This window comes from Ciconia boyciana, chromosome 9 (genome assembly GCF_034638445.1).
Source record: "Ciconia boyciana chromosome 9, ASM3463844v1, whole genome shotgun sequence".
NCBI classification, from domain to species: domain Eukaryota; kingdom Metazoa; phylum Chordata; class Aves; order Ciconiiformes; family Ciconiidae; genus Ciconia; species Ciconia boyciana.
The window spans coordinates 12,808,632-12,825,872 of record NC_132942.1 but is presented as its reverse complement, the minus strand read 5'-3'; the positions used below and the strand labels follow the sequence as shown (position 1 = coordinate 12,825,872).

At 60.0% G+C, this 17,241-nt stretch overlaps 1 protein-coding gene across 2 annotated transcripts; it reads right to left on the bottom strand.

Annotated features, from left to right (window-relative positions):
• Positions 1-826: 826 nt before the first annotated feature.
• ARHGEF37 (Rho guanine nucleotide exchange factor 37) lies at positions 827-14,511 on the bottom strand. Of its 2 annotated transcripts, XM_072872539.1 has the most exons (14): positions 14,354-14,511; positions 12,499-12,642; positions 11,921-12,138; positions 11,374-11,497; positions 10,813-10,960; positions 9,692-9,891; positions 9,001-9,131; positions 8,307-8,411; positions 6,119-6,229; positions 4,523-4,852; positions 3,449-3,577; positions 2,883-3,078; positions 2,269-2,441; positions 827-1,871 (listed from the first exon to the last, which is right to left on the bottom strand). In XM_072872539.1, the coding sequence occupies exons 3-14, from the start codon at positions 12,122-12,124 to the stop codon at positions 1,662-1,664; spliced, it is 2,061 nt and encodes a 686-aa protein (XP_072728640.1). In that variant the 5' UTR covers positions 12,125-12,138; positions 12,499-12,642; positions 14,354-14,511; the 3' UTR covers positions 827-1,661. The 2 variants fall into 2 exon arrangements, with proteins under 2 accessions (XP_072728640.1, XP_072728641.1); XM_072872540.1 differs by lacking the exon at positions 9,001-9,131 and having other exon boundaries at positions 9,696-9,891.
• Positions 14,512-17,241: the final 2,730 nt, after the last annotated feature.

The window sequence follows — 17,241 nt, the reverse complement described above, 5'->3', positions numbered from 1 at the left end:
CCTCCGTGCTCCACTGCCCACAGTGGGCGAGGGGTGGGCAGCGTGGCACCACGGGCTGAGATCTCCTGTGGAGGGAGCACAGTGCCAGTCCCTGAGGGCTGCAGCCGGGAGCTCCCGAATTCCCCTCTGACACCATGTCAGCGCTGCTGTGGGCACGGCTCCCTGCTGTGAGCCCCATCGGCATCACATAACAGCACAGCATCAGAGCAAGCCATGGGGAAACTGAGGCACAGAGCTGTGACGCCCCAGGCCGTGGTGGGAGGGAGTGCCTTCTCCGCGCCGAGACTGAGCCTTAGGTCAGGGACCAACCGACACAGGTTGGTTCTCCCAAAAAACTCTTCCACAGGGCCTGTGCTTCTAGAGAGCACGTGTGTGCCAAACCGCTGGAGATTTGTGTCGGTCAGCAAGGGGGACACGGTGTCCTGAGAGTCCCAGGAGCTGTGCTCTCCGTCCCCAGCCCTGAGCAGCACTGGCTGGGAGGGAAGCAGCACACAGCTTGCTTTCAGCCGCTGCCCCGGCACAGCCATGCTCATGCCGGCACCACCAGCTCTGCCGCCTCGGGCTGTCCCCATGCCGGCCAAGGGCACACACACTCCCCCGCAGCAGCAAAACCCCTCCACAGCCTGCCAGCACCCCAAAACCAGTGCTCCCAGTGCCTCCGCCCAGGCGTGCTGGGAGGCGGACGGCAGGTGCAGCGAGCAGGGTGGCCCTGCCATCTCGCTGCTATGCTGCCACCATGCCGGGCTGCCACGGGCACTGCCATGGCATGGCCCCGCGCATGGCAGGGGGGAGCCCATCAGCACGGGTGGGACAGAGAGACAGTATAATATAATGTCAGCGTATCAGTCACACAAAATAGTATCGGTGGTGTACAGAGCACTTCTCATCACCAGAGCTCAAAATGCCTCTCAAAGGGGTCAGTAGCATCAGCCCCACTGTGCTGCAGGGGGAAACTAAGGCCAGCAGTGGTGCTCGGTGGCCAGGAGGGCTGGGGAGGACCCCGGCCACGGTACTCAGCCCAGCACCCTCCCATCGCTGATGGTGTGGCCAGGCGCAGGCTGGCGTTGCTGTGCCCTTTAGCAGGACATGAAGGCTGTGCTGCCGAAGGGACCACGATGGCACATCAGGGTGGGCACCCAGGCCCATGTGACATCCCAGTGAGGAGCAGAGAGCTGTGTCTCCGGGGCTGCTCTGCCTCGGTCTCTGCACTCAAACCAGCGATTTTCCCAAGAGCCCCAGATGCTCTGTGCCAGGCTGAAGACCCCCTCTGCAGCACTGCACCCTTTGCAGCTTGGTCTTGATCTAATTGGGGACAATGCTGTCTCGTCACCCCTAGGGACACTTTTGTCACTGACATGGATTTCAGCAAATCCCTGGAAAACTGCAGCCACCTGCCCTCACTCCCTCATGCTCCTTTCCTTTGCGCAAACACATATGGGACGCGGCACCCTCACGCTACCCATCAAAACATGCCTCCCGACTGCTGTCCCTCGCACCCACATCCCCCGGGCCGTATTCTGCCAGCTGCTTCCCACCGCCTCCCCAGCCTGGGGCCACCACAGCCAACCCCCTCCAGCATCTCCCATGACAAGTCCTTGGGTGCCAAGCGGACAGCTCTCATCTGACGAAGCCTGTGCCCTTGGATGCCAGGCTGGCTGTGCTCACACAGGCAAGCTCCAGCCCAGGGGCCCCTGCACAGGAACAGTCACCAGGTAGCTGGAGGGCACGTAGCCCCTCTGGCCATTCACATCCACCAGGCTCCACTCCTTGCTCCCCTTCTTGTCGTGCGGCTCCAGCACCACGACGGGCTGCCCTGCCTGGAGGCTCACCTCCTGCGGACTCCTGGCTGTGAAGGAGAAGCCGGCGACCACCTACAAAAGGCAGGGGAAGGAGGGAGGAAGCCCTTGCTGGACATAAGAATCAAAGGGGGAAAGGACCTACATGGCAGGGCAGGACCAAGAGGGGACATGGAGGCTGTTTCCAAGAGGGCAGCGCAGTACTGCCATCGATGGAGGGACACTGGGGACCTCACCAAGCACAGTTCTCTTGCTCTGTCCACCCCAGGTCCCAGCAAGGCAGACACCAGCCTCACAGGGCACTCGGCCAGGGGCTGTGACTCCCCTGCTAGGCACATGGCTGCACACGTATGACCATGTGTGTGCTGGAAAAGCAGGTCCACCTTCCCACCCACATGCTGCACACACAGGGACTAGCATGGAGCTGGTGGGGTTGCTAGGAATGGCCCTGGAGGGTGTCCCCCACTCTCACCTGGAAAGCTGGGGTGAAGGTGGCCACCTGGGGCCTGGGAGCTTCAGGTGATGCATACGAATGTCGCCTTCTCTCTGTGCTGCTTTCCAGGGCTGGCATCTGCATCCCGGGCTGCTGGCTTTGTACCGGGCAATAGGGCTGGAGTTTTCCAGCAGGCACAAACCCTCGGGGACCTGGAGGACACGCACACACACAGAGGTCATGGGGCCCCATGTGCCTGGCACATATAGGACTGGTTGGAGGAGAGAGGAATGACAACTTGGCTGTTGCCTGGCATGGCACAGCAGCCCTGTTCAAACTGGTCCATCACTAGGGGATATCCAGCAGCAAAACCCCCCAAGAAGGGGTTTCAAGATGTTTCTGTGTGCATGGGATTCTCCTTTCCCAGCCATGATGAGCCATGAGTGCTCCCTCATGGGGAAACCTGAACTTCACAGCTAATGGCTACGGGTGCAGCTGGCAAAGCAGAGGTGGGTTTGGACTGAGCAAACCCTGGAAGGGAGGACCCAGGAGGCAATGGCCCGCTGTTTCATCCAAGATGAGGAAGTGGTTCAGGTTTGGTTTCTGACCCTGGTGCCGAGGCAGGGAGAGGCTCCCCATAGCGCTCACAGTACCTCCAGCATCCACTAGCCATCTGCTTGTGTTCCCCTTAGTGTCCACATTTTGCAGCAGAGCTACAATCTGTCCCCTTTGCAAGGTCAGGTCCAAGTCTTTGCTGCCACTGATGTTGCTTGTCACTTGGTAAAGTTTGTCTGGGCCATGCTTGCTCACAAGGGAAAGGACCTTCCGCTCCTCGGCAGGGTTCAGAGGCTGGTGGAGAGCAAGAGACACAGGAGCACTTGATGAGACAGGCAGGAGACTGAGGCCCTCCGTGTACATGTGCTCTCCGTTCTGCAGGATCACACCCCAGTGAGAGGTTAGAGGAGAAACTCATCACACTATCTGCTCTCCCTCATGGTTTGGAGACAAGTGTCCAGAACCAGAAGAGCTGAGACTGTTTCATCCCTGGTTATTCCCAGCCAGCTGCTGTCACGGGCTTGGGGGAGATACTGTGGCTGTGGCAACCCCCCGTGCCACTTTCTGAGCCAACCTCCCCCCCCAAGGAGATGTTCTGCACTGGGAAGCCACAGTCCTACTTCTTCATCTAGCTGGCATGAGACACCCCCTTTCCAGCTCCTACCTGTGCCACAGGGCTTGGCGTGACCGTCTCAAATGTCTGGCAGAAGGTACGGAGCTGAGTGCCAGACTGTTGCAAGGTGTCTTCCACCATCTTCCAGAAACTGGGCAGAGGCATGCAGCCATGGGGCATCTGTGAAGACAGACCCTGAGATCAGAGAGGGCCCTGGGGAGGGGAAGAGCTGTGGGTAGGGCCAAAAGAAAAGGAGCAGGAAGAAAAGAGGTGAGAAAACAAGAGAACAGACCTTGTCACTAAAGACGCACCTTGCATCTAGGATGTGGTTCCCTTTGGCAAGGAGAGCTGCTGCTCTGTGGCTTTGAGCCACCTGCCCTGGGCAGGGCAGTCACACGAGGGGCTCTTGGGCTGTACTCAGCCCACCACAGCAGTCCCTGAGTCCTGCTGTCCTGCCCCAAGCCCACAGTCTGTCCCACCTGACTAAAAAGGGAGACAGGTGGATGTAGCTCCAGGGTAGATGTCTGCAGCGTAAGCATCCCAGACTGAGCAAGGGGAATCCACCATCATGACTAGGTACGTACAAGCAGTGCCTGAGAAGATACCTCCATGCAGCTGCATCTTGTTCTCATCTTGGTCATGGGTCTACCACAGGGCTCTGGACTGGCCTGACCCACCATGTTTGCAAACGTCAGGCTCAGGGAGTGCTGTACAGTGAGGAGTCTTGGGACATATCTCCCAGGGGATGGAGGTTCGAGGGATGCTCGTTCCTCAGGCCAGGAGCTGTCCTTCTTCTCCTTGCCTTCCCAGCACAGAGTTCTCGGGAGCTCAGAGTTAACACTGATCTCTCAGGCACCACATCAATAAATTACCAGTGGTGTCCTCAAAGAGAAAGCAGGATGGTTCCTGGCAGTGAAGAAGAGACAATTTGGCTTTTCCCAGCCAAAGGGGAGGAGAGATCACTTACAAATGCTAGACAGGGAGCTGTGTGTCTGCAAGGGCAGGCTTGGGCTACAGCAAACCTTCAGTGCCTTGACATCCAAGTGATGTCCCAAGCCTGAAGAAGGCAGGTCTGGCTCAGCATGTGCGCCGGTTTGGGCACACACACCAAGGTGTCACTCTCACCTGCTCTAGCTCCTTTTCTGCCTGGTGCAGGACCTGGGCAGCCAAGTCCCGTTGCAGGGCACTGAAGGAGCACAGTATCTGCCCCAGGAGCTGCAGAGCCGCCCGGTTGAACCGCGGGAGCTCGGCCACAAGCAGGGCATTGATGGCAAGGTAGGTGTTCATGGCTGCCTCCTCGTCATATGTCACGCTGCCCATCTCGCTCTTCCGCTCCTGGATCTCCTCATAGTCCAGCAGCTTGTCCAGGCGCTTCTTGACCAGCTGTTGTGGCCCCACCAGCATGTCTGAGAGGCTGCAGAGGGGCTGGCAGACCAGCCTGTCTAGCCGTCGCTTCTGTGGGGCAAGAGAACCCAAATCTCCATGTGAGCCTCCAAGACAGGCCCAGCTGTCTGCATGGGGCACTGTCTTACACAGGAGAAAAGGCTTGGGGACCTGTTGAAGGGCTTGTGTGGAGTGGGGAGCATCTGAGGCATCCTTCCCTGAAGGCACATAGGATGCCAACCAAAGCAAACCCTTGGTAGAGAGCAGTCATGCATGCCATGATTCAAAACTTGTGCTCCATGCAAATGACTGGGTAGGACCCTCACGTGCAAGGTCCCGTGGGCCAAGAGGGGTGCTGCTGCAGTGACTGTCCCATGCAGGTCATAGTGTCCTGGTTTGATGGAGGCCCTCAGCCCAGGGTCTGTGTGGTTATCCCACGTAGCTACCCTCCCTCCCCATGCTGGCACTCCCTGGGGATGCCAGCATCCAGGTGTGGGGTTCAGGCTGCCCTGCCACACTCTTCACTGCTCAGAAAACCTCCCTGACTGCATCCATGGTGGCAGCCACCACTCAAGAGGGAGCCCTGGAGAACAAGAAAGGGCAGTGGAAGGAGACAGATGGGGGGCTCTTGGGCTGCCAAAGGCGAGTACGGATGCCCACAAGGGGTGGGTAGGTTGGACTGAGGTTTGGTAGCAAACACCTGGTGTGAGTCAAATAAACAGTACGTCTGGTTTCCCACCATCCTGTGCTCCGCTGCAGCCCTGCCTGCATGGCTGGCCATGAACATGTCAGGGCCCTGAAGGCACAAATAGTCTTTAATGGCCCAGACCAGCCTCACCTGGGGCCTCCACCCGTACCCCTGCCCACAGCCTATTTAAGCCCATTTAAGTAGCCCTTCATTTGCTAGTTGAGCATTGTTGTGGGTGAGTTGGTTTCTGCCTTGGTTCTCTGGGTGGACCTTGGACCTCTGCTGTAGGTAGCTCAGCTCCTAGATAGACCCCTCAGATGGATATTGCAGCTTGTCTCCAGCCCTGGATGGACTTTAGAGCTGTGTTGTAGCCATGTCTCTGGCCCTGTCTCCTTTTGTTTCCTGGATGGACCCTGGAGCTGGTTCTTCACTTCTTGTGTCTGGGACTGCTGATGGATCCTGTTATCTGCCCCTTCATGTTCAGGCCCCAGGGGGCTGTGCCTGTTGGTGAGGACACTGCCTGCTCTGGGGTCCCCCTCAGCTCTTGTCTGCCCTGCCCTGGAGCCAGCCCCTGCTGTACCTTGGCAGAAGGTGTGAGAGCAATGCTTGGCTGTGACCCTGAAGGAGATAAATAGGGAAGGAGCACTCACAAACTCTGGGAAAACAGTGCAATGGAGGTATTCTGCAAAGCGGCAGTACTGCTGGGCAGGTCCCCCGTCGATCTGCAGCTCACGCTTGTGTGGGGTGGGCAACAGGAATGCCTGAAAGGGAGAAAGCCATCAGACCTGATGTGCAGAAGCTGCCCAACGCTAGCTAACCCATCTGTAACCCATCCCTGTGTTCCCAAAGACGTGCCAATGTACCAGCTTGGGTGCTCTGTGCTAGCAGCCCAGTGGGACTGATGCTCTGGGCTACTCCTGTCTGCAAGCCAGGGAGCTGACTTAAGTGTTAACAAACCTCTCCCCTTGAGCAGGGATCATGCACCGGCTTGCAAAAGCACTCCTACCCCAGCAAGGTGGCTAAGGCTGCCCTGTGGCCCCAGGCAGCCTGCCCCAGCTTGATGTTGCCTGGTGCTTTGACACTTGGGTTTGGTGCTCCAGTAGCTCCATGGAGTTTCTTGTATTTGTGTACAAAATATTCCCCTGCCTCTGCATGGAGAGTGAGACTGCTGGGAAAGGAAAGCAGCTAGGGATGGTTTGGATGGAGACCCTCCTCTGCTTTGAGAGGCTTTGCTCTAATGTTAACTCTGCGGGCAGCAGCCTCCTTCCTGCCTGGAGGCAGATTTTGACCCACAACCTCTAGACTCAGGAAAGGGAGCACTGAGTTCCTAGAGCCCTAGCCTGTTGCTGGTGCCAAGGGAAGCCTGGCTTCCTGCTCCGCCCGGGCTTGGCTTCACTGCCCCTTGGAGCACTGCTCCTACAGTCAGTCCTGGAGCAGCAGGAGCAGTTTCTGTCTGATTCTCGTCAACCATGGCTGCCATGGGCCTCTCAGAGTGCCCTGGTCCCTGTTCTAAATCCTGTCTTTTTGCCTGTGGTCATGTTTAGGAGACCCTTCCTTTGTAGTTCTCCTTGCCACAGGAAGGACTGGACACAGAAGGATAAAGGGGAAAGGGATTGACCCTTTGAGCAGAAAGCAGAAGCTCTGAGACCTGTGTGCTTTTCTTCAACCCTACAGGGGCTCTTACACAAGCAGGGGTGGCTGTGATGATCTTGCATGCACCAAGATTTGCTTCTCCTTGTGGTGGGGGCACTGGTACAGACAGATGCACAAGAGGGAACTGCCAGCCAGCACAAAGAGAGGCCAGGCTGTCTCTGCTCTATGAGAACATGTCTTCATCAGCTCCTCAGGAGGTCTTTGAGAAGCTTTCAGAGGGAGAGAGACGGGGCATGCATGCAGCCCCACCTTCCCCCACCAGCAGCTCCTCTGAAGCTGCATCCAAGCCCCAGCATGACTCCTAACCACACCTTATGATCTAGGCTGCCCAGCCTATTTGCAGGCACTTGATGCCTTGGCTGAAGCCAAGAAGCTGGCTTACAGAGATGCAGATCACTGAGGGGCAGTGCCAGGCAGGTCCCCAGGAGCACTTGATGTCCCAAGGAACGGTCATACGTTGTCCCTCTAGCTGATGTCACGTCTCACTGTCATACAGATTGTCATCCTCATGTTTTCTATTCTAATCCTATTTTACCCACTCTTTGGGCTACAGGGAGTCTTTCTGTCCCCTTTTCCTCCTTCCCAATCCTATATGGGGAGCCCTTGTCAATATTTTCATGACAAGGTCTTTCCAGTCCTTGAATTGCTGCTTTCAGAACCCTCTGCCATTTCCTGAGACTTTCCTGATAATACAGTGTCTGGGGATTTCAAGTTTTGCCATTGCTCATACTTTCATTTCCCTCAGATGCCCCAAGGGATTTCCAGGAGAAAATCACAGCAGCTACTCAGCTGGGTCATCTCAGAACGGAATTTTGTTGTTTCCCTGATTTGGAAACACTTCTGCCTTATACCTGTTATGCAAGAATTCCCAGGCCGAACAACACTTAGCCTTCTCAGCTATTTAATGCCTTGAAATAATGATCAGTTTAAGGACTGATTATTCTCAAGTGACACCCAGCTCAGACTGTGTCAATGAAACCTTGACTTTGTTTTAAGCTCTGCTGGACCTGAGCGATCCTTGGATGTGCAAGCCCCTGGCACAACATCTTTAGCTGAGAGATTCAAGTCACTGAACATCCCCAACCGACACTGGTTTCCATAGGGCTTGAAAGTATTCTGCAACCCCGAGAAACAAGTCCTGAGGCCTGGATGGGGCCAACCCCCCGCAAGTTACCAGGGTTTTACCTCTAAATGGCCCAGGTAGGATGCCACGTTCTCCTTCAGCACAGCCACACTGGACACCACACATTGGAACTTCTCCTCCAGGTCATCGTACTCCCTGTCCTCCGTCTGCAAGGCAAGGGGCAGCTTATCCCCAGCATGGGTAGGCCACGCAGTGTCTCAGGCAGGGCTGATGCCCCTCACTGGGTGCTAACCTAAAAAGCAGCCGGGCACCTGCCTGAAGCTCACAGTGCTGGGGACAGGCGAGGGAGGCCCTGAGAGGCTCCAGGAACCTGAAAAGGGCCAAGATCTAGGGTGCTTGGGATGTATGCAGAAACAGAGCTTTTGGTGTGGTTGTGGTGCTGGGGAACACCAGGGCATCCTTCCTTTTGCTGGGGTGCCTGAGGATCCTGGGGGTCCTTTGGGGGCCAAAGCGCTCCCCTGCAGCACTCTGAGGCAGGGAGCAAGGTGTGTACCTGCATCCCTCCTACCCCGCTGGTCCTTGGGATTGGGAAGCAGGAGCCACCCTTAGCCTGCTTGAAAATGGGACTGTGGCTCATGTGACAGCATGGGCCACTGGGTGTCAGCATTGGCCACCCCACCTCGGCTCCGCTCTCCCAGTCCTGCTGGCGAGGCATCTCGGGAGGCAGCAGAAAGCCCCAGAAACAACCCAAGGAGAGGCAGTGGGTCTGCAGGCGGTGGGGTGCGGGCTGCCCACCTTGGCCACAATGCCGGCCTCGTGCATGAAGAGCCGGCTCAGCCGCGTGGTCTTCTTGGCAATAGAGTGTGTGTTGAGACGCGCGAAGCGATCCCGCAGTGTCAGGTGCTCGGCCTTGTTGTATTTGGTTGCTGCCTCAGGTGGGGGCACACAAGGTGGGAGGAAAAAAGATCAGAGAGGAAACTTCAGGGCAGCATCCTCAGCAGCCTGAGCGGGCAACCCGGGTGAGCAGCACCAAGGCCCGGAGCTGACAAGTCGTGATCAACAGGATAAGCACAACCCACATCAAAGAAGGGCAGCCAGGGGGAAAGTACTATGAAAATCAAAAAGAAGAGCAAGCTCCTGTTTGTGGGGAGCCTGATTTCTCCTATCCCAAGGGCAGGACTGTTCCTCCCCACTCCCCAGCTCCAGAAATGTAGACAGACTGGTTTTGTACTCAGCCCCACCGTGCCACCCTGCTCCTGCAGCCTTCAGGTCTTGCCCAGAGTGGCATTTGCAGGACCAGAGTAGTGCCGAGAGCTGCCTGCACCGCGCCAGGAGCTGCCTGCACAAGTCTGTGGCTCCACCAGGCAGGACGGATGGAGGGCAGGAGAGCTTTGAACTGATTTCAGTGGAAATTAGTGCAACACCAAGGGAAAATGACTGGGGTTGGGATGGGGCTTCCCAGACGCCCTGCCCCCTGCCCGCTCACCTACTTCTCTGCGCCGTTTGTACTCGTTGATGTTGGCGTTGACCTGGGCCATGGCACGGACGGCTGCCTGCAGGGCCGGGTAGGCACTGGCGCTGGTGGGGGTGTTCTCCAGGATCTTCCTCAGCAGCAGCGGGTATTTGGTGACCCTCTGCACCGGCATCACCAGGAAGAAGCTGAGGTCTGATGCGCCTGTGTGAGGCCTGACAGAGAGGGGAATCACTCAAGGTCGGCATGGAGGGCTGCCCTCCTGCCCTGCCGCTCCCCCCAGCTTCTCTGCAAGCATTCTGGGGAGAAAGCAGCCCCTCTCCAGCTGCAGAGGAGGTTTGCTGTCTTGGACACACAGGGGAGCTGTGCCCAGCAGCTGTGAGGGCTTTCTGCCTGTGAACCGAACCCCTGCTCCCTGCCAGCTGCAGGGCCACCCCCCCCCGGAGCACTGGCAGGGGGACGCTGTCCCCGCCAGCCCCGAAGGCAGTGCCAGCCCCGGGCGGGTGCCCTGCCTCCCTGAACAGTGCTGCACTTGTCTAGCTAGGAGGCACGGGATCAGCTCTTGCTCCGGGGGCAACGGGGAGGGAGGGTGTGGGCAAAGTGCAGGCAGGCTGCAGGCAGGATTCCCCTTCTAACCGCACGCAAGGCATCGCTTGTTAGGGAGTCGCATCGCCTGTGCCCTGAAATAGAGCGCAGCAAATCGCAGCAGCTCCTCCGCTGCCACTCCTGTTTCTGGCTCCGACAGTGTGACCGCCCCGATAGCTCAGGAGGGGTTCAGCAGATCCCCCAGGGCCAGCCTGTCCCTCTGGTCAAGCTGGGGAACATGTGCCCTCTTTGGCTTGTGAGCCATGTGAGGGTGTGGAGCAGGCAGGACCTGTGGGTGCCACCCCATCCCTTGTTTTGGGGTCCACCAGAAAAGACTACCAACCTGTAGTGCCCCTTTGGCAAGTGGCCCCAAGGATGCAGGACACGTTGCCAGGGACTACACCAGGCAATGCCACAAAGGTGATGGCCATGATATTACACTCAGCCTGGTGGCATGTACCCATGCAGGAAGCTTGTCCAGAGAGGAGAAAGGCAAGGCCAGTAGGTGAAACAGGGAGAGGGAGGTAGTGGCCTCAGCAGCAGGTACCTACACTGTTGCATTCAGGGTCTCTAAGATCTCCTCCTGCAGCCTGGGGTCCTTGCGGTAGCTCTCTACCAGCAGGAGGGCATGGTCATAGCTGGCACAGTAGATCTTGTAGACGGTCTCCATCTCCTCCTTGAACTCCTGGAACAGGGCACCTGGGGAACGAGAGCGAGGCTGGAAAGGATGGTCCTTTCCTATGGCCTCAGAGAAAGGAGGAGGTTTCTCCCCAGCCTGCTGGAAGGGTGAAGCCAGCAGAGCAGTGCCAGTCAAACGTGCCGGGGCAGTGCGCTGCACCCCCGGCACCCCCGCTAAGCTGGGCCTGATGCTGGCCCCCCGCCACTTTCTGCAGGCTGGGCAGGTCTGCCTTGCCCCTGTGGGGTGAGCGTGGGTGGCTGCCTGTGGATGGCAGTGTGCAGGCAGCAGTGCTTCCTGGAGCTGAGGGGGTGCAGGAGGTGTCAGGGCAGGCGGGCTGGCTGCTACGCCCGGGCACAGCACTGGGCAGCAGCACTGCCAGCACCAGCAAAGGCATGGGTGGGTGTGGGTCAGCCCTCGGTGCTGCACCACTTACTGATGCAGAGCAGCTGCTCGTGCTCCTGGGTGGCCGTGGCCTCAAGACCCTTCAGGAACCGTCTGGAGATGTGGAGGATGTCATCGGTGTTAGAGAAGAGTCCTTCCAGGTCAAGATCAGGCAGCTGAAGGGAACAAAGATGTCCTAGGGTAAGCCAAATACATCAGACAGAGGTGGACCATTGTTCTGGAGGCACTCACACCCTCCTGAGCACTCGTGTCCTTCCAGCTGCCCCACGCAACACCCGAGGAGCTGGAGCGATGCTCTGTTTCAGGAGGCACTGGGAATGCTGACACCTGGCTGTGCTCCCGAGTGGGGCAATGAGGCCTTTTCATGCTACAGACGCATGGTTAAAGCCATAGGACAGCTGCACTGGGTCAGACCCAATGTCCACCCAACCCAAGACCTTGGCTGATTGAGAGGAGCCCAGGAAGGTGGAAGGTGAGCACATGGTGACCTCCCTGCAGTGATCTGGGCATCTTGCAGCTCTCGACAGATTCACCCTATGGTCCCCAGCCCCTGAATGGGGGGACGTACCCCCTCTCACCTGCTTCTTCTGGAGGTGTGCCCGGATGTCTGACACGCAGAGCTGGATGTTGTGGACATAGCTGGCCTCAGTGGTGATAAGCTCCTCCACAGCCAGCCGCTGGCTCAGCTCCATCCTGTCACAGGGCATCACCTCCTCGTAGATGGCCTCTTTGGTCTCAGCTGCATCCTCTGCATCGGGCTCTGCCCCGCCGGTGCTCGCCATCTTGGTGTAACACTCTGCAGGGGGTGGCAGAGGGTTAGGGACAGGCTGCAGCAAGGGCAGCCCCGGGACCGGTGCTCCAGTGCCCAACCCAGCCCAGTGCCCGTGCTCCCTCCCCTGTGCTGGGGGCACCCCACAGGACATCCCTGGGGACAGTAAAGCCATCTGCACTTACAAGCAAGGCGTGGATGACACTCCAAAACCATAAAACCATAAAGCGCTGCAAGCCAGGAGCAGGCTGGCAGCAGAGGGCAGACACCCACGTGTGGCAGCAGGGGCTTGCCACACACACGTGCCCAAACTCCAGCAACTACGTGCAAGGCCAGGGTGCAGGCAAGGGGAGCCCCAGCTGCAGGCAGGGGCCCAGCAGCACTGACCCAGCACTGGGACAGCACAGGGGCTGGTCCCTGAGGGCAGAGCGGGGTTTGCTGCCTCCGCTCCCACTCCGTGCTGCCGGGGCTAGCTGTTCCTTCCCTGCCTTGGCTGTCGGCGCCTGGCGCGTTGCCTCGCGTTCAAGAGTCCTATTCAAAGTACAAAGAGTGTTTTTGCAATGCTTGAACAAGAGATGTTTCTGTGGCAGGGAGAGCTGGTTTAAAAGCGACAGGGATGGGGGAGAGAAGTGGGCGAAGCTGCAGGCGCCTCTGTCAGAGGCACTTGCAGCCCCTGGTGCGCAATGCCCATGCCCTGCCCAGCACAGCCCACTCCCCTCTCCTCTCTGCCTGTGGAGAGCATGAAAAATTGGAGCTGATTCATGCCATTTCCTTCCCAGGGACCATCCTCTGCTCCCTGATGCTGAGGAGGATGGAGCAGCTCCCAAAGCATCGCAGATAGTGCTCGGTCCCAGGCAGGAGGCCTTGAGAGAGAGACACGGCACAGCCCACGCCAGCCCAGCGCACAGCTCGGCCGGATCCACACCCCAGCCGGGGGGAGGGATGCTGCCAGGCAGCCTGCCTGCAGAGGCTGCGGAGGAGATGAAGAGCGAAGGCAGGGTGGAGGTGGCTTGGCAGGAAAAAAGTGAGATGGCACAAGCAGCAGCACAGGGAGGGTGGCTCTGCATCTGCTCTCCACCACCTGCCCAGCCAGTGCCAACCTCCACAGCCGACCGTCAGCCAGACTGCATCAGGCCAGGTGCCCACTTTGGAGGCTGCAGCCCCGGGTGCCTGCGGTGGGAGCAGGGAGAGGGGCTGGCAGGACAGCCTGAGCCTCCACTGGGGAAAGGTCCAGCTAATAAGTGGGTGATGCAGTTGCGAGCACTGGGCAGGGTGAATGTCCCCTCCTGGCACATGCCCACAGCTGAGCTGGAGGAGAGCTGGGCTTGGCACAGCAAGCAAATGCCAGCGAGAAGGTACAGGACCTCCGCCTGCCTTACAGGGGCATGTCACCCTGCCAGCTGTCATCCCTGCCCTCTGCAGATTTGGCTGCCACCCCTGCCTGTGGCATGGGTTTGGCTGCTACAGGACACAGGCAGTAGGAGACACTTTCCTGAGCCCCTTTGGGTGCTTCCGAGGTGTCCAGGCAGAAGGACGCCCATCAGGGACTGTTGGACAAGCCCAGCGCCCTCTGCCTGGGGGTGACAGCAAAACCCTTGCTCGGAGGAAGGGCTGCAGGGGATGCAGGTGCAAAGCCGTGATCTGAGACACTCCCTGAGCTCTGGAGAGATGCCGTGCAGCTCGGGGGCATGCAGGTGCTGGGGTGTCACTGGTCCCTGAACTAGCATCCCCCAGAGCACGCAGCTGCTTTGGGGGGTTGTCCCCAGGCTGGGAAAACCTCTTTCCCTCCCCTCATCCCCCCCGGCCTGAAACATCAGAGGAACAAGGGAATCGTGCAAAACTAAAAAGAAGCATTTCTGGGCGGCATTGGACCAGGCGGAGAGAGCAGGAGCCGGTTTCATTCCCCAGCTCTCCTCCCAGGCAGCCGCCTGCCTTCGACATGTCACTGCCGCCTCGGTGGCTCCGAGCACCCCTGTCCGTAAAGCGGGGACCAGGCAGCGTGCCCAGCCAGCAACCCAGGGACCCGCACGCAGGGGGTGCCGCGGCCGCGGGGAGGCGGTGCCGGCTGCCGGCCCGCAGCTCCCCCCCGCGCCCCGAGGGACGGGCTCCGGCACGGCCGTGCCACCCCCTGCTCCCCACGCCGCCCCGGCCCCGGCCCCACCTCCGCGCCCCGAAACCAGCCGCCCCGGCCCCGGCGTCACCTCCGCGCCCCGAAACCAGCCGCCCCGGCCCCGGCTCTTACCTGCGGAGGAGGCAGGGGCTGGCGCCGGGGAGCTGCGCCCGGCTGCGGCCGCTCTCCTGCTGCCTGCGGGGAGTTAATGATAAACCCGCCGCACCGCAGCCGTGGCACGGCCGGCGTGGGCAGGACGGGCCAGCCCACGGCACGGGGTGAGCCCGCGGCACGGGGTGAGCCCACGGCACGGGGTGAGCCCACGGCACGGGGTGAGCCCGCGGCACGGCGCGACGGCACCCACGCGCCCGCCGCCGCCGAGCTCGGGCCCCGCCACCCCAGCCCGCGGCGCCCGGGCGCGGGGCGCAGGCCGGCAGCGCCGGGCCGCTGAGCAGCGACGCGCTCCCTGCGCACGCCCGGCCGCGGCGGGGAGGCTGGCAGCCGGCCAGGCAGGCAGCCGGGCTGGCAGCGGGGTCTCGCCGCCTCCGCCGGCAGCCAAACGCGGCGGGAGAGGAGCTGGGGAAAGCGAGCCGCGGGGAGTCGCTGCGGCGGCGGGGCGCCGGGGGGGCTCTCATCTGCAAAAGCAGCTGGCCCCCAAGCGCCGTACCTGGGCCTGCGTTAGTCCCCGGCATGGCGGCCGCAGGCCCCCCTTTTCCCGGTCCATCCTCAAGCCGCGGTGCTGCGCAGCCAGCGCACGGCGGCCCCCGGCGTCCTGGCCGCCTGTGCAGGGCAGCGGCTCCGGCTGGAGAGCAGGGGACGCACCGGCTCGCTCCTGCCGTAAATAAACAGGGACGAGTCCTCTGTGGCTTTTTATGGCCTTGCTACCGCTCCAGTGTGTTGCCGCCCCAGCACTAGCTAGGGGAGCCCCGTTGGTGCCCTGGTGCTTCCACAGCCCATCCATGAAAGCACGGGCTTCCCCCCGCGTTACCCGGCAGGCGGGCATGCCCCTGGCCACACGCCCCTCTGCTCTGCCATTGCTTCCCGGCTGCTCAGCCACGGAAAAGGATTCGGAGCAAACAGAAATGAAAATACATGACCGAGGAAGTGGTTGCACAGATTGGGCAATTGGGAGCTAGTGGCTATTTGGCGTGAAGTTGGTTTTTTTGCTCGTGAGGTGTTTGCATCCTTATAAACAAGCTATTGAGAAGAGAGAACCTGATCTGCAGCCAGCTCCTGCAGCTGGGAGCCGCAGGGAGGGGACGGCAGCACCTGGGTTTTTCCAGGCTGACCTGCAGTGTCCAAAAAGTGTCACAGTAAAAACGACTCTGAGTCTTTCAGTGACTCATGTGGGTCACCGGCAGTGTCTGTGTCCAGAGCCAAACCTCCCCACGGGCCAGGATGAGCTTCCCTCTGGAGCAGCCCTTCCCTCTGGATCCATTTCTAGGGGTGCGAGCCAGCCCCCCCAGCCGAGGTTCGGAGCCTGATGTGGGCTGGGCAGGGCAGCATGGGGGCCCGCATGCATCTGCCCCACTGGCTCCCACCCAGTGCTGGTGCCAGGAACGTCAGCCTGCCCTGCTGCCTTCCCTGCCTGCATCCCATCCTGCCCACAGAGAGTCTGGGTGCAGCTCATGGGGCTGTGCCGGGGGCCCCAAGCCAAGAACATGAAACCGCCCTTCCTCGTCCCTGCGCTGGAGGGATGCTGCAGCACACAGGACCAGTTGTGGCTGGATAAGCTGGGCAGCAACGCAGCAGGAGGAGCCAGGCATGGGAAGAGGCAGAAGCATTAATGCCTAGGCAGGTCTTTGGGGGAGAAGCCAACGCACAGCAATGTCCCCTGGCTGGGTGGGTGGCCAGGGTAAAGCCACCCCACGAGAATGGTTCCCAGGCCGGCCCACGCCATATGGGCTTAGGGAGAGACATGTGGCCACAGGAGAGACCTGCACATGGCTGGGCAGTGAGGGCTTTACCTGGCTGTGGCCTTGGGGAGACAGATGTTGTCCTTCCTCCCTTGCAGGTGGCAACAGGGATTCAGTCCTCACTCAGGTGCTTTCTGAAGCAGTGAAATGCCTGGCTGGACAGCCTTTGGGCTGGCATCGCAGCTATGTCAGAAGTTCCCCAGCTCCACCCTTGGGCAGGCGCTCTTAGTGCTGCATTCAACAAAGCCTTCGCCCCTTGAAGCATGTCACCGCCGCTTTGCTCCCATCCGCATCTTGTGGCTGATCACGCCAGGGTAGGAACCACGCTCCTATGGCTGCTGAGGGAGTCCTGGCAGGGCAGTGCTCCCCCCTCGGAAGGCGTCCTTGCCCCGCTGGGGCCGGCACAGCAGGGCAGCATCCCTGGCCACCCACTCCGCCCTGGCCGGCTCACGCCAAGGGCGTTGCCTCGGGCATATTTCCCATTCCAGTCCGGTTTTTCAGACTCTGGGTAACCTGGCTCCAGCGAGTTCCTTGCAGGATGGCCTCGCCGTCGAGCCCTGCAGGGAGTGGCTGACGCCTCCCTCCCCCGGTGTGAGCCATTTCCTTCCTGCCATGCCGCTGGCCCCATATTCCTCCTGTTCAGCCCTGGGGCTGGGGCTGCAGCAGCTCCACTCAGGTCACCTGGGTAGCTTGGGGACCGGGAGCAGTGTCACAGAGCTGTCACCACTCCAGGGCTCCCCAGGGAGGCGTGAGAGCAGGCCAGCTGCCCTGGCCTGGCTCTCCTTACAAGGGAAAAGCAAATAGGCACTGGCTGGTTGAGCACAATCGTTTGTGTCCCAGGACAAGGTGTTGTGCTCAGGTTAAGCCAAGCTAAAGGGTCCCAGAGGGGTGAGCTGTCCCCTGACACTCTTGGCCTCGGCACCCTTGCAGGCAGCCAGCACTCCCACCCTGCCAACACAAAACCTGGCAAGCAGTGGCAGGGCATGGGACTGCGCATGGGACCGTGTGTGGGACCCTGCAGCCGCTGCGGAGGGAGGCAGGACTGCCTTCTCCTGCAACAGAGCCAGGTTTGTGTAACCTCATTGCAAAACTGTTTTTACAGGA